Source organism: Micropterus salmoides, unplaced genomic scaffold, assembly GCF_014851395.1.
Source record: "Micropterus salmoides isolate LMB-PRFRI ecotype aquatic unplaced genomic scaffold, ASM1485139v1 Ms_hic_scaffold_11, whole genome shotgun sequence".
Lineage (NCBI taxonomy): Eukaryota > Metazoa > Chordata > Actinopteri > Centrarchiformes > Centrarchidae > Micropterus > Micropterus salmoides.
Window position 1 is genome coordinate 29096033 of NW_024040152.1, and position 24976 is coordinate 29121008.

General features: G+C 43.3%; 2 protein-coding genes across 4 annotated transcripts in view; one reads left to right on the forward strand and one right to left on the reverse strand.

Moving 5' to 3' along the window:
- The first annotated feature begins 1889 nt into the window (after window positions 1–1889).
- On the forward strand, window positions 1890–19908 carry mms22l (MMS22-like, DNA repair protein). 2 transcript variants are annotated; one of them, XM_038712146.1, is made up of 26 exons: window positions 1890–2012; window positions 2527–2724; window positions 3057–3182; window positions 3394–3446; window positions 4769–4856; window positions 4973–5150; window positions 5416–5509; window positions 5805–5935; window positions 6523–6636; window positions 6722–6898; window positions 7455–7517; window positions 7677–7796; window positions 7993–8228; window positions 10445–10661; window positions 10773–11062; window positions 14239–14420; window positions 14733–14883; window positions 15583–15719; window positions 16158–16300; window positions 16537–16693; window positions 16829–16974; window positions 17411–17622; window positions 17906–18072; window positions 18881–18977; window positions 19130–19297; window positions 19480–19908. In XM_038712146.1, the coding sequence occupies exons 2-26, from the start codon at window positions 2552–2554 to the stop codon at window positions 19553–19555; spliced, it is 3696 nt and encodes a 1231-aa protein (XP_038568074.1). In that variant the 5' UTR covers window positions 1890–2012; window positions 2527–2551; the 3' UTR covers window positions 19556–19908. The 2 variants fall into 2 exon arrangements, with proteins under 2 accessions (XP_038568074.1, XP_038568075.1); XM_038712147.1 differs by having other exon boundaries at window positions 19586–19908.
- Window positions 19909–20476: 568 nt separating this feature from the next.
- Window positions 20477–24976, reverse strand: part of klhl32 (kelch-like family member 32) — a 37528-nt gene continuing 33028 nt past the window's right edge. For both annotated transcript variants that reach the window (XM_038712152.1, XM_038712151.1), the window contains exons 9-11: window positions 24429–24621; window positions 22964–23058; window positions 20477–21699 (exon numbers count right to left, since the gene is read on the reverse strand). In XM_038712152.1, the coding sequence (XP_038568080.1) occupies window positions 21538–21699; window positions 22964–23058; window positions 24429–24621 (450 nt within the window). In that variant the 3' untranslated portion in view covers window positions 20477–21537. The remainder of the gene's footprint in view (window positions 21700–22963; window positions 23059–24428; window positions 24622–24976) is intronic.

Genomic DNA, 24976 nt, shown 5'->3' on the forward strand with positions numbered 1-24976 from the left:
GAAATGTTGCTTAGGTTAACTAATAATGTACACGAAATATTTCATATAATGCATGTGAATTTCATATATATATATTTAAAAGCTTTAATTATTAAAAAAAAACTGCATTATTTATTGAAGCATTTAATTTATTTTATATTTAACTTTCACTATCGTTCGTCAATTTCAGGGCTGCATAGCATGCACAGGTGTAACAAATACTACCAACAATAGTTGGATTCCATTTAGGTTGGCAAGGTCCTGGGTTTGTGCATGTTGGCTCACTGGCATGGCTCACCAGAGCACTGTTAATATTATTACTTACACATCACCTATGCCCAATTCAAAATATCAAATGATGAATATGACTATCCTGAGCATAGCTCCACCCACCTACAACCTGTTTTAGGTCTTTTCAGGCAGGAGTGGGAAACACCTGTATGGGTGTATCTTTGTGAATGTTATTTTATTTTACAGTGGAGCAAAATTTCAACAGATGTTGCTTCTGTGTATGTATGTTGGAAGTTACCCATATGTTGACTACAGTTTTTCTTGAAACACAGTTCATTAAGTTTATCAGGCTGCAAGTAATCACAACACCAGGTTATTACCTTAGCATAAGTCCAATTGCATCCATTATAGGTCATTTACTGGTGATCATGCAAATTGATGGGGAGGATTACTAGTTAGTGCATCCAGACATCTGTCTGACTCAAGTTTCCCGTCATCAAATTGTTACTCTTGAGTTTTGAATTGTGGTTTTCACACACAAGAAAATCCAACCTGGTTTAGTGCATCCAAGCCTGGAAACGAGGCTACATTTGAGGGCGAGGGGAGGGGAGATGAAACAGGTTCAAATCCGACTCCGTCCATGTACTACAGTGCCTAGAAAGGATTGAATGGGTTTGTAAAAAAAAAAACAAAAAAAACAACATTTACCTTCCCCATCCAGAGCCTTCACACAGACGGACTGGCTCCTGTTGAAAGCAGAGAGCGGGAGGTCGAAGCATCGTAAAGAACAAATCTCCCGACGCGTCCATTTTTATTGTCTCCACTGACTCCTGCTAGCCTGATAAAACGTGCAAATTAGAGCATGCAAAGCACCGCATCTATCGTGCATCTCCTCACTGGACAAGTCAAACGTGCAGAAATAACGAACAGTAAGTCGACAAAACGAGCACATCCACGGCGTGTCTGCGGAAGGGGGGGATTTTGTAAAGATGTGAGAATGCATTAGAATGCAAGAAATGGTGTGATGGCGAGAGGGACTGTTGGGAGAGACAGATCTGCATATGGAAATTAGGGTTAGCGAGGATAAAATTCTACTTAAACCTCTGCATCATTTTGTAAAAATTTGGGCGGGATCCCTGTAGTGAGAGTGACATTGGACAATAGTGACTTTGACACTTTGACATAGCTGAAGGGGACAAGAAGTGACTTGGACATCGTCTATAGAAAAGGCATGGCATGGGGCAGGTGCTCTGGTTCAGTGTATGCTAAGACATGTTTAATGATAATAATTTAGACATATTGAGCAGCAGTAATATTATAATTTCGTTTAAGGCATATGTCTGATATAGTTGGTGTAAATTGAACCTGTATGTGTTAACAAAGACCAAAGAGAACATTTTAAACTAATTCAATTACTTTCAAGTCTCACGAGGGTGACAACTGAGTTCAACGCTGTCATTTAATTTGCTCTTATACTGACCTCTCGAGAAATAAAGAAATTGATTCAGGCACGAATCTACTGGACAAACGGACAATCAGCAACCCACTCCACCGGGAGAAATAAAGCGACGGAGGAACGTGCTGCAGTGAGACCTCTCGCTGTGTGTGTGTAGATCGATACGACCACGCCCACAGTGAAACTTCGGACCAATCACCGGGCGCGGGGCGAGTGTGCGCATGCGTGGTGTAGACGCGCGGGAGAGACTGAAAACCCAAACAACGCACTAATGACGGCTGTGTAATCTTAATATTTTGCTTTAAATTTACGGAATATTACGCCACATAAGACGACTCAATACACGGTTTGTGAATGTTTCAATAACGTTTGTGTTTCTGGTGGTGCTTTGTTTACTAACGCTAACTAAGTTAGACATTCAACAGATACAATCAACGTTAACGTTACTAGAAAATACTTAACAATAACATAATCGTGCAGTGTGTGACCTACACATTGTACACACCCGCGTGTGTCACCTAAGCTGCATTGTAAAGTAACTATATAATCTATTTGGACATTACTGGCTGAAGGTTAGCTTACGCCAGTGAAACATCACGGATCTCAAATCTGTCTTCTGTTTGATTTAACATAACACTTAAGGTTACTATATGTTTTATAATGTGTAGCACTACATTTAGATGCCTGGCATTACTATATTTAATGCTGTAACGTTATATAGCATGCAAATTTTGAATATGCGTTTATATAGTGCATCTTTGTACATTAACATCATGTGAGTGCCTACTACATTTGTCTGCACCTACTGCAGCATGTTGCTCCTGTCTCACACACAATGTTTGTTATTTTTGTCATTAAAGGTGATACTGAGTGTGCCCTGGCAGCATGGCAGACGACTTCAGCCAATCCCTTACCCCACCAGTTTCTCCTTTCACAGCAGACAGCCTATGTGAGCTGACTCCAGCCCAGCCGCCATGCTTTTGCTGCTCTGAAACAAAAGATGACCCCACTGGATCACTCTCCACAGAGGGATACACAGCTAGAGGCTCCCTGAAGCGGTAAGGTCGCTGTCAGTTCACCATTATCACATAAAAACAAAAACATATTTTCCCACTTGGAGGTAAACAGTTCACTCTACCTATTTTCTGCCAGTGAAATGGTCCCAGTGAAAACTGTGGACAGTAACATCTGTGGATTATCCTGAGTAACTGGGTTGTTTTTCTGGAAACATACAAGGTTGTTGATTTTTTTTTTTTCATTCAAAGGTCAGTTTTTGATGCTTTAAGCACAGCAAATGCAATTCCAGTCACCTAGATTGTAATGATGTGGCAGCCGAAGTCTCAGCGGAAGAAAAACCTTAGTAAATAAAGTCTTAACATCCACTCTGTAGGCTGCTGTTGCGTCTTGACCCGGCCCCTGCAGAGTATGAGACAGACACTGTGGAGATCTTTGGCTTCCCCTGGGTAACAGAGACAGCACTGGTGGAATCTACAAAGCTACTCTTCGGTCTGTTCAGGTAAGCCAGTATGTTAAACTGATCCCAGTTAAGTTTGCTTTTAAAATAAACACAGTTAATGTTAATTTATGTGTCCCTAATTTGAAGGCCCCTTTCCATGGTTGCAAAAGCTTAGATTTGGAATCTTTCTTAGACAGAATTTTTTTCACCACTGTATACCATGGTTCATTCACATAGTCAATGGTCAAACTTTCTCTTTGTTACATTCCAGACAAAAGGTGTACAGGCTGGAGACCATGGTGCAGTCCAGCTCACATGACTTTGGTAAGCTTATGCAATATGCAATCCACAGTCCAGCTTATAATCAAATTGTCAGTATTTTTTGAGTATTTTTTTTTGTGTAAACAGGAAATTGTAGTTTTAAAATAGCAGCAGCTAGTTTTAAAACTAAAAGGCCAACCATCCACCAGAAACAATTAACTCATTCATACACATTCACACAATTTGTGGTTCAGGGCCCTTCAACATGCAGTGGGGGAGCAGGGGATTAAGTGAAATACCTTTAAGTTGAGGGGCGGTTGTTCTAACCAGTCCGCCATAGTATCAGCCAGGAAAATTGCTTTGCACAAGGCAACATTTTCCTCTTACCATAGACCATACCATACAACATGCATTACATGCATATAAGGTGATTAGTATGACTAACTGAGGAAGCAGCAGCAAGATAGAGTATAGTTTAAGCTCACTGCTTGTGGACTGGGCCCTCTGTGGCAGCTCTGCCCCATGCGTTAAAAGGGAAGTCCGCAGATTTTTCCACATCAAGGTCTGTTCACAGGTCTCGAGAGGAATTTGTGAATATGTGGGGAAAAAAGTTGTGTAAAGCCTTTGCAGCTCCAGAGGGAGCTGCTCAAAAATCAAGTGATCAGAATCGGTTTGAAAATGACAAATTTCTATGAGTGTAGAATAGAATAGAATAGAATAGAAGAAGCCCACTGTTCGTTTCTGCATCAGGCCCGGGGCTACGTTAGTTCTTACTAGCACAACACATCCGAATCTCCAGACAAACAGTCGGACGTTGAGTTGCATTGTAGGTAATGTACGTGCCAGGTTTTTACAAGGAGGGAGAACGCAAGGAATAAAAAAGACAATATATCTGGTTCTGCTGCATCAATTTTGGATGGAAAACTTGCCTTGCCCACTGAAGCTGGGTAAAGTGTTTGCTGAAGAGTGACATGAAAACAGTTGAATACAATTACATTGGCTGTTAAAGTGCAAGTGCTGAAAGAAGTTTAAGTCAGTTAATAATAGTATGCCACACTGAAGTCTACAATGTGATTTTAAATCTGATTAAGAATTACATGTTAGTTTCTACATTGTATGTATCTGGTGGACCGAAAAGGCATCCATCAAAACAGGGACGAATAATGAGGATGTAAATGTGGTTGTAATAGTGTGCTTTGTGTAAGTAAGTAAGTACACTCATTAATCAGCTGTGGCAAGCTGTACCAACAAATACATTTACCATAAATGGATTGTTGAACTCTATTCTCTCTCTGTTGTTTGAGTCATATCTGATATCTGATTCAGTGGGCATGTTTTACATAAGATTTATGAACACTGCCCACACCATCCCTCATGTGTTGTAGGTCAAGCAGGCAACCTCCACTATGAAGCAGAGGACCTCAGACAACAGTGTATTTCATTTCTTCAGTATGTTAAAGTCTTCTTGCACAGGTAATTCTACATATTTCATGTCAACGCTAGTGCCACTAATTTAAATGTTTTATCTATATATTATAATGTCATCTGTTTGTTTATCTTGGCATGCAAATCCTTTTGTATCCGTTCAGGTACCTGGATCCTCCCAGCTGCCTAGATGCAGGTCACTCACACCCATATGAGGAGCTGGAGGCTCAGCTCCCCTCTGCTCTTCTGGAGGAGCTGCTTGGCATCACTCTCCTCATAGGGCGACTCAAAGACCTCCCTGCCAACGTTCAGAGTGCCTTTACTATACTTAACCAGGGAAAGGTGTGTGATACAATGGCATCATGTGCTGTTGTAAAGGGGATAGGGCTTTTAAACAGGTGTAACAAAAGTGTGGCGGATGGCATGATAAATGTAATCATGCTTTACAGAGCAAAGGAAATATTATAAACAGTTGTGAGGAATGAGTCAGGACCACATTTTCTTTGTACCCATCACTAAGAGTTCCCATCACTCAGAACTTCTTACTATAAGTTAAAGAAAATAAAAGTATTGACATTGAACTTTGCGCTCTGTTTACCTCCCACAGATTTTTCCTCCCTCTTGGCATTTGTTACACCTTCATCTTGACATCCATTGGTCAGTCTTGGAGATCCTCCACCTACTTGGTCACAAGATGCAAGGTATGCAACAGACTGTTAATGCATTGTAGTTTAGAGATACACTGATTGTACCTGTAGGATTGGAATCCAATCCTTTGGGAACACTGAAATGTATTGGGAGGAAAGTGTGGAATTGTTACATACATTATAAACTACAACAGAGATACCGTGTTATCTCTTTATACAAGACTGTTTGAATGATTGTACTCTGACTAGTATTTGACATCCAACAACAGTGGGCATTAATCTTCTGACCCATAGTGAGTTATTATCATGGGAACAGGCTTTTTGTAATTTTACCTGTTCTTATCTTCAGGCCAGGTGGTGTACGCCCACCAGTTTGTGAATCTAACGGGAGAGAACCTGACGGATTCCAGTCTGTTTGAAGAGCACCTGTGCAGTCTGCTGTGTGACCTAACTGGTTTGGCCATAGGCAAATACAGCAAGGTGGGCGGTTGGTTTTAATTCATTATGTCTTAATACTGAGATGTACCAGTGGTATTTCTAGGTAGTTTTTTTAGCTGGGAAAACTCCAGTTCTGGTTTTAAATATGTTTATTACCACATTTAGTACTCGGTTGATAGAAAATAGATAGAAGCTGTCCACATTGCTATCCACAAAAACTGAATTTCCCCCCGCTTCAGTACTGGATAATAATATAAAACCATTACATTAGGGCTGCAACTAACAATTCTTTTTATTGTTGATTAATCTGTTGATGATTTTCTTGATCAAATAATAAGTTGTTTAGTCTAAAATTGTGAAATATGTCAATTGGTGTTTCCCAAAGCCCAAGAAGACATCCTCGAATGTTGTGTTTTGTCCACAATCCAAAAAAGAGTTTGCTGTCATAGAGGAGTAAAGAAACAAGAACATTTTAAATTTAAGAAGCTGGAAGCAGATACATTTCTTGAAAAAAATGTTCAAACCAATTTATCAATTATCAAAAGAGTTGGAGATTAATTTAATAGTTGACAACAAATCGATTATTTGATTAATCGTTTCAGCCCTAATACACACATGTTGATTTTTAGGTGAGGCCTACAGAAGCACTGAGCAGCCATCACTACCTTTGCTCCTGCACCAAAGAGCTGTGGGTCCTGCTCATACACCTTCTGGAATACAGGAATAAAGTGTTGCACACACAGGTAACGCAAATACACACGTTCACAGTCGCACAATTAAATATGACTCTATCCAAAACTAAATGAACCAACCTGTGTTTCCCTCTAGTCTTTCTGGAGCTACATGAACTTGTTGTTGAGGCCTCTGGTTTCAGGGAAACCAGCCGCAGAGCAGTTCAGTGGCCTCCCCACACACTGCAAGGACCCTCTGGGATTCACATGGTGGCTGCTCACTCATTTAGCAATGTTAGGGCAGTACAGTCATAACGGCACACTCCAGAATGAGGTAAGACGCCAAGAATCACTGTGTTAAGATGTTAAACTGCAAAATAACCTTGGCATACGTTTTTTTGAGATGATAATGAGCAAAAGTATTTTACACGGTAGGGAATTCTGGGAATTTGTTAAATGTTTTAGATATTTGAAATTTTTTAATTGCACATGATTTAACTTAACTCAGGTTTAGCAATAATAACTTCATTTTGATATTATTTACTAAAAAAAGCATCTAAGTCGGGTTCATCCAGGTGGTGGGACAATGTAAAGAGAGACAAGTTGCAGATTTGAAGACATTTTGCCTCTCATCCAGGAGGCGTCTTCTTGCAGTTCTCGTCTTATTCCTAGGATTAATTTGTCTTGACACTTCAAAAAAGAATTGTGCTAAAACTAGACAAATACAAATGACATAGGACTTTTTATTGAAATGTGTCTGAGACTGATGTGACATGTAATAGTCAGTCCATAATAGTGCATCATCTAGAGCAGGTACTCATATCAAAACATGAATACATGTTGTTCGCTATTGTTTTTAATGCATTATCTTGTTTTATTATTATTAACAGAAACAGCTGTGTGATAATTGGACGTTTGTGGAAGAGTTGCTCAAGTTAACTTGTAACCCTAAGGTCTGCTCTGCCTTTAGTTCCACATGAATCTTTAAACTTTCAAATTCATCAAATACTTTTGTATTTTGCATTTCTAGTAGTTAATTTAACAGCGTGTGTGTGTGTGTGTGTGTGTGTGTGTGTGTGTGTGTGTGTGTGTGTGTGTGTGTGTGATAACAGGGAGGTCTAGCGGAGGAGCAGGTCAGGATGCATGTCCACTGCTGTCTCAGTCTCTGTCTGCTGTGGGAACCGAGCACCAGTGCTGTCTCCACCCTCTGGGACTACTACAGCAAGAATCTGGTGAGGACAAACCTGTTGCCTCATTTTAAGCAGATCCACTCCAATCAGACCACCTTTAGCTTACTTTTGTAACAGAAATGAACATTATCACCCCTTTTTGAGATGATAAGTCATATTCTTTAATCACGCAGCACATTTCCTATTGGCTATTAACAAGGCCTGTACAGTTACATTATCTTCTGTACCTACGCCCCAGAGCGCTTCATTCACCATACCCTGGCTCGGGATGTCTGGCGTGGGGACTTTGTACAAGACGCCCCTGGCTCTGTTGGAGCAGGCCCGCAGCTGCTGCTCCCCCTCTCCCCTCCACTCTCCAGGACACACCCAGCTCTACCGCTTATCCAACTCCTTCCACATCTTCCTTCGAGTGCTGGCCCTGTGCCTCGCCCAGGACAGGTGTGGTGGAGTCCCACAGAGACAGATCAAAGGAAGGTAAGGATGGATAGCAGACTGGGAGGCTTCGTAGTTCCCGCTCCTTCGCATTCACTTCCGCCATGAAAGGTAGATCTCACGGGCAGGCAGTTGACGCAACACACCATCTAAATAGCATATCATTTTTGGGGGGAAGAGAAGATAACAGGGATAAAATAATAAAAGCTGTGAGAAGAGATTATTAATCAGGACGAGGCTTTGTAATATTCCAATTTCCCCTTGATCTTTTAATGTGTGATGTGTTTAGTGTGCTGTTTGGATTTCTGTGTGTGTATGTAGGTGCAAACTTACATGAATACACAAACAACATGTGTGTTTGCACACTATCATGCATTTCAGTCCTGTCTGTGTGCGTGCCAGGTGCACCGCAGTCTCCCGGTGCGTCTTTGATATTTACTCAGACCCCCCAGTGGAGCAGGTGTCTCAGGAGTCAACCACCTGCTCTTCAGCACAGACCAAAGCCAAGGAGCCTCCTACTCTCTCTCTCTCTCTCTCTCTCTCACACACTCTCTCACACACACACACACACACACACACGCTGCACCTGCTCCCGCTCCCTAGAACAGTGACATGGTTTCAGTGTGTGTGAGGGCCATTGGATGAATGTAAGAAAGAAGAGAGTAAAGATCACAAGCTAATGTGATAATCAGAACCAAACACTGGACCATCCGATATTCTAAGCCGGCTGGGCGCCAGAGAGAGGCAGCCGTAGATAAATCCGCCTAATGACTTCCCTCTGTCTGGAATGTGCTCAGTAGCACTGCAGACATGGGGGCTAATTAGCTAACGAGCGTGGCGGTTAATTCGCCTTAACGAAGCTGTGTTGGTTTCCAACACGGATAGAGAGGGGAGCTTGGGTGGAGGGGAGTGGGGGGATGTGGGTGGTAGGCAGTCTGGCAACAACCAGACTGGGCTGGGACAGGTCCAGAAACCCCCTCCCTCCTTCCGCCTCCCTCACCACCACCTCCTCTCCCTCAGGAGGTGTGAGGCGTGCCGACTGTATCGCCACAACGTTTCGGCAGCGTTCCTACTCCTGGCTGGGCTCTGCGGGACACCCGCGACCATCGCATTAATGGGATCGACTGCGAGCATGTTGATCTCCAACGCCGGGAGTTAGGAGCATCTGCTCGCCTCCAGGAAAAAAAAAAGAAGCTGTCCAGAATAAACAAACAGACAGACAGGTTGGGAGAACACAGAAAATCCCCACTGCTGCCTCCCAGCGCGCTGCTTATATCCCTGTTACATATTACCCATTCATCTATTTAAATCTCCCTCCCCTCACACTCTGACTGCATGCTTGGCCACCTCCTTCTATAGTCCTCTGTGGGTGCAACTAAGCTGATTTTGGTGTTAACCTGGTTTTTCAAAGATCCTCTTTTTTTTTTTTTTTTTCTCTCTCCACTCCTTTATATCAGTCATAGTTCTTACACTGAGTTTGTCTTGGGATGCTCACGGTTTGTGTTTTGACCCAAACAGCAGCTCTACTCACCTGTGTGGGCTGCTTATGTGTTTTGGAGGTGGGGTGTGAAAAGGGTGGGGGGGCTCCAGCCTTCTGTGTTTTCCCGCCAGGCGAGCAAACAGCAAAGTGTGTGTGTGTTTGCGTGCGTGTGTGGTTTTATTGATCTCTCTCTCTCTGGTGTTGCAGTAAATTGGTTTGGCTGTAGAGAGAGGGACCAAGCGCCTACTGCTGTGTGTCTGAGTGTCTCTGACATTTAACATGATCTTTAAAGGCATTTCTCCACAGTGCCCGCAGGATCTAACAGCGTGCTGGGTGAGAGAACCACCCAGCACGCTGTTAGACTCTGCTTACTCCCTCTCTCGTATATATATTTTTTTTCTCTCTCACCCACATATACACACATAGGCCGGACAGGCCAGCCTCTCCCCTGGAACTGAGAGGGCGATGGAGGCAGGTAGTGGGGTGCACGGTGGGGGTGGAAGGTTCAGTTAGTCAGCATTTGAAGTCAGAAGTCAGGGGTTTCAGAAGAACAAATCACGTCTCAAGAATTTGTCAGTGGAAGTAAAGAATGTTTTAATTTTTTTTTAATTTTTTTTTTAAAACAACAGAACCATTTCGTTTCCTCAGATTAAGCAATACTGTAACAAGCAGGCAATGTGATCATGATCACGTCCCTGTCACAGGCCACTTTTTCCCCTTGGTTCGCTGCCACATTTTGAAAACTCTTTCTCCCTCTGTTGTTCTCTTATGCTTCCAGGATTTATTCCAAGTTTTCCTCAAAGAAGATGCAGGAGCTCTCAGAGGTGGGCCTCATGAACTTCCTGCTGCTGTTTCTGGTGGTGGCCAGGCAGGTAGAGCTGGAGGATGTGGCCAGCAGAGCCTGTGAGCTGCTGGGCTTCCTTCCCTCTAACTGTCCGCCTGGGCAACGCACCCTGGTCTGGAGGGGACAGCTATCACTACTGTTGTTGTTCCAGGTATGGTTTGTTAAGCAGAAATATGATCTGGAAGTGTATTGTTGCAAGCCAGGCATACAACAAAGACCTTTTAAACTCCACCAAGACTTTTTCATCTAATTTTTTTTCCAGGAGAGGGGTCTGGATGTTGGTGCACAGGCTAGCTGGCTTGCCTCCTCATTTAATGAGACGGCCAAAGAGTTCTACAATAAGACCACAGAGGTGTCTCGCAGACTTGCCCTCTGGGGGCCCCTCGGCTCATACCTGGAGGGCGTGGCTGAGGTGTTTGAGACGAGCACGGGTCTCAGCCTATCAGAGGAGAAGCTGCTCAACGAAGGGTTTGATTGGTTGTTGCCTGCTTGCCGCCTATCAGAGCTGAATTCTGCCCTGGGCTTTCTGCAGATCGTCCTCGCCCAGCTCAGGTGAGACCGCTGGTGTAAATACTGACCAGCTCCTGTATCTTTCTCAGTTTCTCTTCTTTTCTTTCACTGATAGCTGTTCCCTCAAAGATAGAGGACACATTCAGACAAATGTTTTCTGGCCAAGGCCAAGCTAAGCTTTTATTAAAATCTGATAAGTGGCTACAGCAGAGGAGAGTGATTTCTTCTGCTCTTCCCAGTCCAGCCCAGAGTCCCCTCACTTCTCATACTTGACAATAGGCAGATTGTGCTGTGAGCAGGAATGAGTGTCTGTAAAGACTTTGTGTTGCGTTGAGGCCCCCGTTGGTCTCAGTAGACCTAGTGGCCCCCAGGTCACCCTCACCAGGTGCTGGTGAAGCTCTGAGTAGAGTTACAGGCCCAAGGGACCCTCCATGGACCCTCCTGTTGTCATGGAGACCGCGGCGGTGCTGTCGGCGTGGTGAGATACTATGGTCAGTAGGGTGTCGGGACGGGTTCAGCTGTAGGACACGGGTGTTCGTTACACGATCGACCCTGGCTGAAGGTCAGAGAGCCACAGCTGAAACAGTCTCTGTTTATGTGGGGAGGTAGAGGCGGGAACAGAAGAGACAGTAGATAGAAATCAGGTGAGACTGGAAAGTCTGTGAGAAATGATGTGATCTTTACTATAGATACTCAGTTACATCTGGTTCCAAAGTGCTGAGCTTCACCAGCATAGTCGCTACTATTGTTTATCTGTCATTTGGTGCAGGGGGGGTAGCATACATTGGAATTATCAGAGCTTTTTTTGCTGAAATCGGCTGCCTGCTGCAGCTGGAAACGCCACTTCTGAGAGCCAGGAGAGTCATAAAATCAAAACAATGAGCGGGAAGGTGCTAAAAAAGGAAACTCTAGAGGAATAGGTGATAATTAAGTGTGTGTTCGTCTACTACGAGCGACAACTGTGACATTATACGTAGTCATTTCATCCATTGTTAATATGAAAATATTGATTAGAGCAGATTTAAACCAGAAACTGGGTGATCAAAGAAAGAAGAAAACATGTGAGCAAGCCTTCAATGCCAAATGTAGTACTTGCACTCTGTGCAGTAGACACATTTCAATTTGTTCTAAAAAAGTATTAATGTTTGATACCCAGCCCTATGAAGTTTAGGCAATATGCATGTGGTTTCTTATATAGTTTTTACAATCCTAGAAATATACTGTTTGTTTGTTTTACTGAGCATTGAAAGTATTAATGCCACTTTATACTTACACTATTTACAAAAGGTTAATAAATGAGCTGAAACACTAGGATAAGGACATTGTTAAGTGTTTTGCAGAGCCCTCTCACTGATTCATGTAGGTGTATGATTGCTTTAATTCTCCAGTGTATGCGTTTCACCCTCTCCACCCTGCGCACACACACACTCACACACAAACCTACACACCTTCCCACACACCAAAAGTGAAACACTAACCTAAGTGTACTCCTCCTCTCTTATTCCAATGCTGGGCTCCTGTAACATGGTATCTCGTTAGCTTTTGCTAATTCCCAAACTTCCCATCTCAGATCTCGGGGTTGGAGGGCACACATTTGCACATTAATGGCCAAGGAGAGAGAGAGAAGAGGAGAACTCCCAGAGGCCCTCTGTGTTATGGCCCGGACCACACTGACCCATTTAACCAAATAAAAAAATACCATGCTCTCTCTTTCAGATCCGTCCCGCCAAATTAAACATAATTCTCCGGCCTGGCAATTCTCAGTATCTCTTTGTGATTAATGTCTTTTCTGTGACACAATTAATGGGCAATTATGTAGTCTGGCAAATTTAGCCTTTGCATCATTATGTCTATTAAGAGCCGTGTGGAATCTGCACACATTAAGAGAATTATTCTGCCAATGGCTGAGGCAGCGGAGGGTCCGAACATCCACTCTTGATAGCCATCGCCATGGTGCTGAGGCAAGAAGCCAGTCCCAGGCATAATTCCTCAGTCTTATTCCTTCCCATGACCCTCTGCTGTGGGAGGGTGGGGGTGTCGCTGGTTGATGAGGTGAGCTGGCATTGGCACACCATGTTGGATCTGTTTTCGGTACAAACAATTAATCCCCATCTCCTTGGCTTGATAGAACACGAACCTCCCTGTGAAGCGTTTTCCTTTTGTGAGCACCACTTTTTAGCTGATATAGAGCCTTTCTTTCCAAAGTCAAGGACAACTACTGGTTACTAATGAGAACACAATCACATATAGTCACAATTATACCTATTCTTTTTGATAGAGATTTCATAGATGGAGTAAGTATAGAGTGTGCCTGGGTGTGTGTTTGATGCGTCTCTGTCATTATATTATGTGTCTGTTGAGAGGAGAGGGGTTAAACGGGGTCCCCAATGGTATGTTCGCATTGACTGTGTGTGTGTGTGTGTTTGTGTGTACACATTGTAAGAAGCCGCAGTGAGGAGGATTAAGTGGGGTCCCTGACGATGTCTTGTACAATGAGGGTTGATGGGTGTGAAAGGCCCATTCCGCAGTAGTAACGAGGCTAATGAATTCAGACTCTAATCGATTGTCTCAGCTCTCTTTGGATTAGATGCAACCTTGCTGGAAGGAAGGCACTGTTGAGGTGTGTGCGTGTATGTGTGTGTACCAAAGTACCAGACTAAAGTGCATGGCTGAGGAGTGGGGGGGGGGGTTACCAGTCCCACTATCCTTTCCTCCTTCTCCAGCACACCTCAACACCGCTTCCCCACACCCCTATCTGGGCGAATGAGGGGGACAGGAGGATCATCTCCAGTCTAAATGAGATTACAGCTCCTTCAGCTGCTTATCTGGGCTAATGCCAGCCACTGTGGGGCTGCTGTAGCGGCTGGGGCCAGGGCCAGGGATGAGCCAGAAGAGCCAAAGTATAGTCTGTGTACAGGGGATCAGCATTAGGCTCCACTCTATGCCTATAAAATCCTCCTCTCCTTCCCCACCTCTACCTCCACCCTGCTCCGCTCCACACTGCAGCGCACCGCCGCACCCAGTAATCCCCCAGGAGAGAACAGAGGAAAAACACATAAAGCAGGAGTGAAATAGAGAAACGGGGGAGCAAAAGGATTGGAGAAAGCAGAGGGCGGAGTTGGAGGGTGTGGGTGTTGTACACAAGAGGGAGCACTATGTTTGGATTTTGCATCGGATAGATTTGTTTATCTGCGTTTGTTGTGTCTGTGTCCTTCCAGACGGGTACATCAGCGCAGTGTCCAGTCAGCACCCACCTCGGCTTGGGCTCCTGCTACCACCAGTGTGGTGAAAGAGCGCCACCTAGCGGTGGCAGCAGCACTCTGGGCGCACTTCTTCCCCTTCCTGCGCAGCCTACGCCTCTCCCAGACCCCTCCAACACAGCTGGCAGATGCTGCTGCAGGTCAGTAACACCCACTTGGAGGAAAAAGAGACACTGAGTGGAGGGAAGAAAGGGCTGGATTTGTGATTACTGATACTGATCAGTTTGAGTTAATGCCACCTTTTGATGAAGGCAGATAATCTGAATAGAAGTTTGAGAGAATAACAGTAGTTAGGGAAGAGTATAAGATGATTTAGGGATTCAGAGAACATGGTTAAAATAATCTTTTAGACAAATCAATCAGCGCTCATGCTAACATTTCTTATTAAAATCATGCATGTGTCAGTCTTTCTAGAAATTCCAACAAAAATTTAATAATTTCCTTTTCCTCAGGCTTCACCCTGTTGGCCTTTGATCTGCCCCACTCTGCCCCCCAGGACCTTCAGCCCAACCCAGTCCAGTCTATCATGCAATGCTTTGGCTGGGACGACATGGTTCACCCACTTCTGGTTACTCGCTACCTTCCCCATCTGCTCCAAAACAGGTAGAGTTAGCCTTTGAGATCTGCACCTTGTGCTTATACCTGAATCACAAAGCATTTTTATTGCATCACTCTTGATGGGAAAACATCAGGTCTGTCAGATGGGGGGGGGCACTTTAACACTTTAGGGTACAAAACGTGACTATTTAAACCTCAAAGGTCCTCTTCAAAAAGTGCCAAGTGAAATTAAGGTGCTACACCTGAATATAAAGCCAGAGCAAGGACACTCCTCATATTTATTGTTTCAAAGTACCAGCTTGCCAAACCTCTATTCACTACTATTTGAGCTGTTCGCAGTATGTCATTTATAAAATGAAGCAATGGCTTTGTTAATATGAAAATGTAATTAAATTCCCACACCTTACGTAGAAATTTCCACCTCCCTCTATTCTTGATCATTAAAAACTGCATGTCAACTCAGAAGAAATCTGATTTTAGTGGATTTAGATGTTTGTGACATAAAATACAATAGATGTCACCACTTGAGCACAAACATTGACATTAAGGGTGAAGTGTTCGTAAATAACTTATGCTATCCCCTTGTTTCTGTCTACATGTAGTGTTTGTCTTTGTTTATGCCACTCACATATTGAATGCTTGATATTTCTTAATGTCTTTATCAGCAATAAAGACAAAACAAATCCTAGAAATGTTTATCAACACGCATTACGTTTGTGTGAATCGATTCTCTGTCTTTTCCAGTGAGCTGGTGTCCTCGCTAAGCACCGATTCTGCCGTTGTGTCCGGTTCGGCACAAAGCCTGTCAGTGAGGGCCTGGTTCCGCTGTGTTCTGCAGCAGCACCTTCACAAGAACCCAGATGGGTCTGACAGTAGAACAGGTAATGCCATGGAGTCTGCAATTTGTTAAATAAATAACCACCCATTGTACACCAGGCAAGATTTAATTAGACACAGGTGTATTTGGAATTTCTGGCATATTGAGAATTCAGAGAGACGGTAAAGGTTAGGGAATTTGATCAAGTTTTGATGGTCGGGTTTTATCATTTAGCTCAACAATGCAGTGTACAATTTGAAACAGGACTTCTTTAACTCCTTCAAACAAGAACCCAAATTGAGAAAAACTCTCATCACATAGCCTGTGATCAAGTGTTTCCAACAGCAGATTTCAGATCCTTAATGACCGTAACTCTGCTCTGAAATGGACAGAATTAGAAAAGTCTTTTCCTGTGGAAAAATCTTAGACGTTTGTCTTGTATTAGAGATAAAGGATCCATTATTATGGAAATACCCAGTGTTTGTGCCTGCATTGTTTTCAGGCCGGGCTGTGGAGGAGCAGTTGTGTGAACTGACCCGACTTGTGCTGAGGCTTCCCGAGGTGGACAGTCTTCTGCAGAGAGCGGGCGTCCAGCCCACAGCCACCAGGCTAGAGCCCAATTCAGTCCTGGAGATGTTTGTCAAGGTAACTCATGTTTACAGGAGTCAAATACACTGTGGTCTAATGCTGTCAACAAAGGTCAACTTGTGTATTTGGAAATGTTACAGCAAGTTGGTCTTGGGTTTGCTGTTGGGTTATACCACTAGGGATTTGTAAGCTTAGCATGTCACTGTCATATCTGGTCTCTCCTACGGCAGCATGTATTTACATGCAGATATTTCTACACATTTCTTTTCTTTTCTGCTTCCTCATGGTGTCAGGCTGTAGGCAGTGTGTACAGCGGACTGCGGGTTTTGTCTGAGCGTTCAGCCATGGTGACCAGGGCCCTGGACTACATTGGTGACATCCTGAAACACATTAAACCCTCTCTGGTCAGCAAGAACCAAGAGGGTCTGCAGCTGGCCTACTGGGCTGTTGGTAAGCACAAAGCCCATATACTTCAAACACATTATCCAATAGACGAAGCTTCAGGAGTACTTTGTTTGTTTCTTTTTAGTGGGGTTGAAGTCACATCATTTGATGATTGTCTGTGTTTTGTAATGTTTGATTCAGGTTGCATAGTGAAGCACTGGAGCCCCCTGCTGGCCACATCTAAAGCACAGCAGCTTCTCTTCCGCATTGTGGACGGGCTGCTGCTTCCCCACAACCTCACACAGCAGGACAAAGCACTCAGGGACAGCCTGCCTCTATATTTACAGGTTGGGACAAACACTTACACTCGAATGACAAACACTGATCTTGGACAATCAGGACATTTTAGGCCTAAAGGTGTTTGGGGTTTTGAAGAGGCCTGAATCAAAGCCCTGTCATCACTCATTTCTGTCATTTTTTTTACCTAGATGTTTCAATTCTAGATCGGCACGGTGGTGCAGTGGTTAGCACTGTTGCCTCACAGCAAGAGAGTATGGGTTCCTCCCACGGTCCAAAAACATTTACAAGGGCAGATTAATTGGGGACTCTAAACTGCCCGTAGGTGTGAATGTGAGTGTGAATGGTTGTTTATCTCTGTGTGTCAGCCCTGTGATAGCTCTCGCCCAATGTCACCTGGGATCGGCTCCAGCCCTGAAGAAGGATAAGCATTTATATATGATGGATGGATGTTTCCATTCTGAGTTTAAATGTATCCTCCTCCAGGGTCTGTCAGTGGCTTCCAGTGTGTCGCAGTCACAGGGTGCCTATGTGAAGCAGCAGCTCCGCTCGGTTACCCGCAGATATCTGGATCATTTCCTTCCAGCCTCCCCCTCAGTGGGCATAATTGCCAACCACCCAGTGCTTCTGAGTGCCTGCGAGGCCAACCCAACCACCTGGGGGGCAGCGCTGAGGAAGACCATCCTGGAGGTGCTCTGGTAGGTCTCTAGAGCTTAGATGTTATTTGCCTGTTGTGGCCCCCCCACCCCGCACCCCAACCACCTGGCTTTAACATGAACTTCATATCCAGCTTGTGAGTGGATATCACAAGTAGTAGAAAAACTACAAAACCAAGCAGAATGTGCTTAAAACAAGCTAAATGGCAGCTTAAATTTCATATTTATTGACTCGATTTTAATCTTATCATCAAGCACCTAACTGCATTTTTGATATAATTTCTTGTCTTCCCTTATGTTTTTCCAAAAATAAATAATTTTACAGTGAGAACTTCCTGCAGTTTAAGGGTCACGCCCCTTCACCTAGGCTAGCGTCAGTCCTGATGTTCCTCTTAGAGCTTCTGAGACGAAACAGTGACTCAGACCCTGCCCTCCTCACTCTGCCCCTCCCGTCTCTGCTGCGCTGTGTGATGCTGGTCAACGACCCACAGGGTAAGATCATGCTTGTGCATCAACACACAAAATGATTAGAAGCTTATAAAGTGTAGTTTCTCTACACTGAGTGCAAGTGCCTTCCAGATTTTGATATAGAGGACATCCTTTGGCTCGCTTGATGCCAAGTGAGGCTCAGATTGGTCTTCAAAATATCCATGTCTAGCGGTCGGAAGGGTGATCATTTCTCAGTGGAAGAAACAAATCAAATGCTACGAAGAGAGAACTTTCAGTTATCTACATAACCACCGTTCTCTGAGTAATATGATTGATTTTAGGGGGAGGGTCTCTACAGCGCTGGTTCCAGCCAGTCCTGACTGGCTTTATGTTATTCTGATGCTTATGCTGATTTCATACAGGAAGCTCTCCTAATGTGGGCCACTAAAAGGACCACGGCTTAGTAAATTACCTGAAGCTATCTTTAAGGCAGCGATGGCTTTCTAGGATCACATTTCTTATATACAGTCTATGGATCACATGCACGTGTAGGTTTATTTTATGTATGACTGCAATTTTGATGAGTCACAGCAAATGTTCAAGTCCTGTTTTTGTTTCTCAAAGTCCTTCAAAATAAATCTGTCCAGGCCTGCATTTGTTCCCGACTTCACTTGAATATCAACGTAATAAATGCCGTAATCATAGTACTTACTATCAGCGAGACGGTTGCAGTGCTTACAATTTTCATCAATGCTCATTTTGAAGTAAATTATACAGAAGAAAACACATTTTGACAATCAAGTTTGTGTTTATAGTAATCACTGAGGGCTGTTTAATGATAATGTTATTTGTTTTGTTTTTTCCTGTGCAGTGAGGAAGATAAGCACAGATGCCTTACAGCTTGTGGTAGAGCGATGCGCTGCTGCATCTACAGAGGGACCGTGTGACCAGATGATCAGTGTCTTACGGTAACTGACAGTAATATCCAGCAATAAATATCTGCACCTGTATTAGAGAGCTATGTGGCATTATTCACGGGATGCACAAACCTTGATATAGGGCACAGAGTAAAATTATCTACATTATCCTTGGTGGTTTTCACTAATCAAAATGCTCCTAGGTCATTTGTGGAGGAGAATGAAGGCATCTACGACAGGCAGGTATACAGTGTCCTGGAGACGGTGGCTGTTTTAAATCCCTCTGTGGTTCAAGCGCTCGTTCCCAACCTGTCTCTCAGTCTGAGAAACACTGAACACAAGAGAGGACTGGGCAAGAACATCACCTTGAGGTAAGCAAGCACATGAATCACATCCTCAAAGCCGCGTAGACAGTATTCAGCGCCTTTAAAACTATTTTTAAGTTGTCTAGACAAGACGGGGGTGTTACGTTAGAGATCTGGAAATATTCTGTTGCTGTATGCTTTATTAAATGTGTCCATTAATGTGATTGCTCCATCTTTCTGTGTAACAGGACTGCATATAGAAAGTTGCTGTGCCTCCTTGGGGAAAGTGGGCAGGCAGAAATGACCAGTCTGGAAGAGGACTGAAAAGTTTTTGTTTGTATGTTTTTTTTAAAGGACCAGCTCCAGGACTTGCCACCAGCTCCAAGAATCACTTGTTAGTCATACCAAATTTATTAATTTGGTCATCTGAAAAGGGCATTACATCGCTGCCTACAAGGGATTCTTACAAAATATTAAGGGTTTGGAGTATTTCATTAGCTGTGATACTGTTTAAACCTAAACAACTGCAACTGTGAATGTTTAAAAATGCCTTATCAGCTGTACTTAAAGATTTATTCAGTGTACATATTGTAAAGAAGGCAGCTATGCATTTACGCAGATGCAGTTTTAATGTAATTGTAAAATAAAATGTGACAATAAATATGAATGTGCTCTCACCGGTCTCGCCACATTTTCATTTCAATATCATGGTGGGAAAACTGAGGAATGTGAGCACTGATGTCAGCATGGACTATTTGTGCTTATACCATCAGGTACTGGAGCTGTCTCTACTTGGCTGGCGCTCTAAATTACAGATTTGATGACAGTCGTGGGCGAGCCCAAAGAGTTCAGTAGCAAAAAGAAAAGTGAGTAAAGGAGAGGAGTAGTTTGCTCCAATTCTCTCTCATGCGTGCCTTTCCAAGTCGCAGCAATCTGCTGCAAACCGGCTGTAGTTTGCACCTAATCACATGAAGTCTCACTCCTGTCTCCCACAATCACCACGTCCCATTTTCTGTCATTGCTAGTCATTTTCCAGCCTCATCAAACTGCAATGCATCCCTTCATCTGAGCAGCGTTATTCTGCTGCACTGCATTCCTTTTCTCCAACGGTATCAGAGGTGGTTGGAGAAGCAAAAGAATAGCAGTAGAGGCAGTGCTTTAAATTAGTGTTCGGTTATCTATTGCTGCTAAATAATTCCCTTTCTTCCCATCATAGCTATTAACAGCCCTTACAGAACACATTGCAGTGTTGTTTATTTATGTAGCTTCTTTATTCTGAAAGTTTTCCATGTATTCTTTCAGACACATGTTTTGGACAGATGAGGGAAGTGCGGGGATCGATTTTCTCTTTTGGTCAAAGTAAAACGGCTTAGTATTGAAAAGCAGCATAATGGAGTGTTATTAGAATATCATATACACATATATTCTCTGAATGATGACAATGACCAGACATTCATTTGAACATAAACAGTCTTCGGTCCTGAGCATAATAAAAATCTCCCACTCACACAGGTCGATAACATACACACATACAGTAGTGTGTCGATACTGTTGCAGTAATCTTATCTTATTTGAGTGATAACAAATGGCATGGTCGTTTATGCACTGATGAGCTTCAGCCTAAGGCTCTTGACACTAACCCAATGTGTAATTTCAAAGTACATGCGATTCGATGAGAAAACAGACTTTGTCCTCTATATCTTGAAAAACATCCTGTACATGTTTTTCAGGCCACCAAAGTGATTACAGAGGTTCGATGGAAATGGTTTGCAGTGATTCTAGCTGGAAAAGCTCCTACAGCCCTATAATGGGCTATAAAAAAGGACAGCTTCTTTGAACTCCTGCAGACGATTGAGCAATTCAGTAATGTCTACTTACCACAAGTCACATAATTGGTAATAGGATTGGCATTTTGTTCCTGTCTTCTCAGAAACTTATAATCCCTCTGGAGTTATTTTCTCTTGCTCACTGTGTCTTCACTGGACATCATGAATGGTGTCTCAGTCTTTGGGGAAATACAACAGATAAGCTGTATTATTGTGATAGCTGCTTGTTTTTTGAGTGTCCTAGAAGCTTGCAGAATGACATGGCTATTGTTGATCAGGAAAGTAATGTTATTACATTTGGGTCTCAAAGAAATCCCTGGACACTTGTGTGACAGAGATGGCGGCTTCCAGAATGATTACGTCGCTCAGGTACATTTTTGTCAGTCACATTTGCAAATACCGAAGGTCCGGCGTTGAGCTGAGGCTCCTCCATTCTCTGGTTATGTGTTCATGTTTTCTGACATTTTGTTCATCAGTGATTTAAACAGCACCTATCCTGTGATGGGGTACTTGTAGAGTCTGTAGGTTAGGGCAGGTGAAGTGAGGAGCAGGGAGGAAACAAGTTGCTATGCCATTGGAGGCGAATGGCAGTGTTGGCCCATAGAAAACCTCTTCCTTCCCCTCTGTGCTCAGATCCAGCACCTGGAGAGAGGAAATGTATATAGTAATATATGATTTCCCTCAATCCATGTATAAGTAAGTCAGTTTAAATGTGACTCGTTGGGTTATATAACAATGGCGTCTCCGCTGGCCATTGGGTCATTATACCTGTTTAACGTCAGCATGTTAGCATTGTCATGTCATGCTTGCATTTAGTTTAAAGTACCTACACAGCCTCACAGCCACTAGCATGGCTGTAGGTCACCAGTGGCAATACAGTAGTTCATACATAATGAGGATGGGGATTTTGTATGTTCACGGGTATTTTGACAAAAAAGCTGGAGGCCTCTGCCACATCATAGTTTTCTTCTCAGATATGCATGTTAATTAATAAATAAATTCTAAGTCTTGCCTTTGTCATTCTATTTATTTAACCGCATCTTACATAGCGAGTTTTTACCTTAACGGACAAAGCACTATACAGTTTCCTTCTCATTCACACACAATCACATGAGCTGCTAGCCTGACCAGTGGGAGCAACTTGGGGTTCAGTGTCCACATGCATAAGGGCAGGGTGGACTAAGTGTTGTTATTCTTCCCTATTCTTTTAATTCAATGGCACTAATAATGGTACCAAGACTTAACAAATGTATCAATACAGAGTTTCTCCATAGTATTCTTCATAAAATCAGAACAACCTGATAATGTTCTTTGGAGAGAATTCTTTCCATTGACCAGAACTGAGGGTCACGGAATCTTTTTATATGGGTTTAAACATCTTTGGAAGACTGTATGCATGAGTACATTCCTGATAGAGGCTGACCAATAAAATACACACATTTGTCATCCGATACATTGCAATTAATAGCAGAAGGGTAAGGAAGAAATGAACACATTCACACACATATAGCCATTGGGACCAATTTGGGGTTCAGTATCTTGCCCAAGGATACTTCGAAATCCAGACTTCTGATCAGTGGACGACTGCTCTACCCCCCCGAGCCACAGCCGCCTGCCTTATCTTGGTAAGGTAAAGTATGTGTGTAACTACACATAAAAAATGTTAGGGATAACCTTTGTATATGTTTGGTTATGTGTTTTGATATATCGGAATATCAGATTTAAAATCCTCAAATATCAAAATCGGTCTTAAAAATCCCATATCAGCCGTCTCTGTTATGAGATTTTTTTGGTAAGAGATCAGGCAGTGCAGAGCACACTGAAGAGCAAGAGAAGCCCATTAGACAAATAACTGAATTCTGAAGTGAACTGTTACGAGGCTAAACCTAAAAGCCACATGTCTCACCTGAATGCACGCCAGAGGCTCATTGGTCCAAATGGAGTATCCTCCAACCACATAGATCCTATCATCATGGACGGCAACGCCGGACTCATTTTGACCTGGGGAGGACAGAGCCGACACAATGCTTCACTGTGCCAAGCAGAGGGCATTCTGACAATATGACTTCCATGTCCCCCGGGAGGCAGAGAGGGAGATAAATGGAGAAAGATGTGGCAAGGGCGGGAGTGTACAGAGAGTCAAGATTGAGCTCCTGTTCTCTTTCCTGTGACTTTGTCTTAAACTTTTACAGATAGATGGGAGGAAAATCATATAGGAGTAGAGATGGAGGGAGGAATTGTAAAGTCACCTGAACTTTCAACCCTGTAAGTGTTGCTTGAAAACTACAACAGGAAATGGGAGAATATGAAAACATCCATGTTGGTGGAGGTGGCACTCTATCCCACTTCCACCAGCATGCCCACAAGTTCAAAGTAGGGATTTATGTGTTTTCCGTGTATATCATCCTACTGCCTACACAAAACCAGCAGAGAGGCATTATGTGATATGTTTCTATCTAATGAGAAGAGGATAAAGCAGAGACCTTGCCCAACCTTTGTTTCCACATACAGTACATCATTGGAATTAAAAATACACCGTGTTCCAGATAAATAAGTATTAATGCTCCTGAAATCTTACTTACTTCTCTGTTATAAAAAAAATATTCATGACTAAATAGGCTGCAATCAAAAGTTATGTATTAAGACTAAAATACTCAAAAACTCAGCTAATCTGCATCATGGGGGCAGAACAGCGGCCTGGCAACATAAGCAATGACCCCACAATAGTCATCGCAGTTTGATTCAAATGTCGCTAAATCGTGAGTGGTGTGCATAAGCACGTGACTATGTGCTTATGATTTCAGGGCTTTTACTAGAAAAGATCAATCCAATATTCACTCCCCTTTTAGCTTTGTTTTTTTTTTTTGTCTATCCTTTCGGTGCTGTGTCAGAGCTCTAAATCTCTTCAAACAGCTGCCTGCTGCAGCCCAGAACAACCAACCGAAACTGTAAAGTTACGGGCCAGAAGATCGAAACAGAGCCAGGCCAGCAGGTTCCCCATTTCCAGTCTTTGTGCTATGCTAAGCTAAGCTAACCGTCTCCTGACTATAGCTTCATAGATAACTTGACTCACACATGAGAGTGGTATCAATCTTCTCATTTAACTCTCGGCAAGAAAGCAAATACGAGTATTTCAAACAATCCCTTTAAATTAGTATATATTACATAGAAGTCTTACAAAACCAGCTATTTTTGCAGCAATTTGTAGTGTAATGTCCACCTATGTTTCTGTCTATAGCAACATTGAAGTGAAAGAACACAGTCTTGCCAACAAGAGGCTTGACCATTTGCTTACTATCAACTGATTAACCAGCTAGAGTTTAAATGGTGCGTGTGTGCATGGTCAGGTGTGGTTCCTTCACTTTGCCCACCCGTGAGGAGGCTGAAGGAGCAGCGCGTCCATTGGTCCAGGTCCATGTTGTAGGAGTCAATGTGCCGGACCAGGATGCGGTCATTGTTGTAGTCCAGGTCATTCCCACCTAGCACGTAGAGCTGCCTCCTCACAGCCGCCATAACGTGGTAAACCCGCCTCTGCAACATGGGACTGCGGGCCAGCCACTGGTCCTAAGAAGGCGGTTGGAGGTGGTAGAGAGTGAATTAGGGGAACGCAGATGGAGAAGGCAGAAAACGATGAGAAGGAGGCGAGATGTAGTACGAAGAGGGAGGGAGAGAGAAACAGAGAGGGTGGGAAGGGAAGGAGGATGAATAAGAAGATTAATATTTAAGCATATCCATGCATGGGTAATTGATGTATGCTCAGTGCTAGATAAATAACGTGACACTGGAGCTCTGGTTTGTACTAATGACTTCCCTCCCTATTTCTAATCATATGTTTCAGCCACTCCATTTTACACCGAGGATCCCTGCTCATTTCACTAAGTGTGTAGAAGCGTATTTTGTGTCAGTGTGTGTATGTGTG

Excerpts from the sequence above, each read along its gene's own strand:
- mms22l (XM_038712146.1), top strand. The coding sequence starts at position 2,552 with ATGGCAGACGACTTCAGCCAATCCCTTACCCCACCAGTTTCTCCTTTC. Across the intron at positions 6,899-7,454 it reads ACGGCACACTCCAGAATGAG|AAACAGCTGTGTGATAATTG; the intron begins GTAAGACGCCAA and ends TATTATTAACAG. Across the intron at positions 7,797-7,992 it reads ACTACTACAGCAAGAATCTG|AGCGCTTCATTCACCATACC; the intron begins GTGAGGACAAAC and ends CCTACGCCCCAG.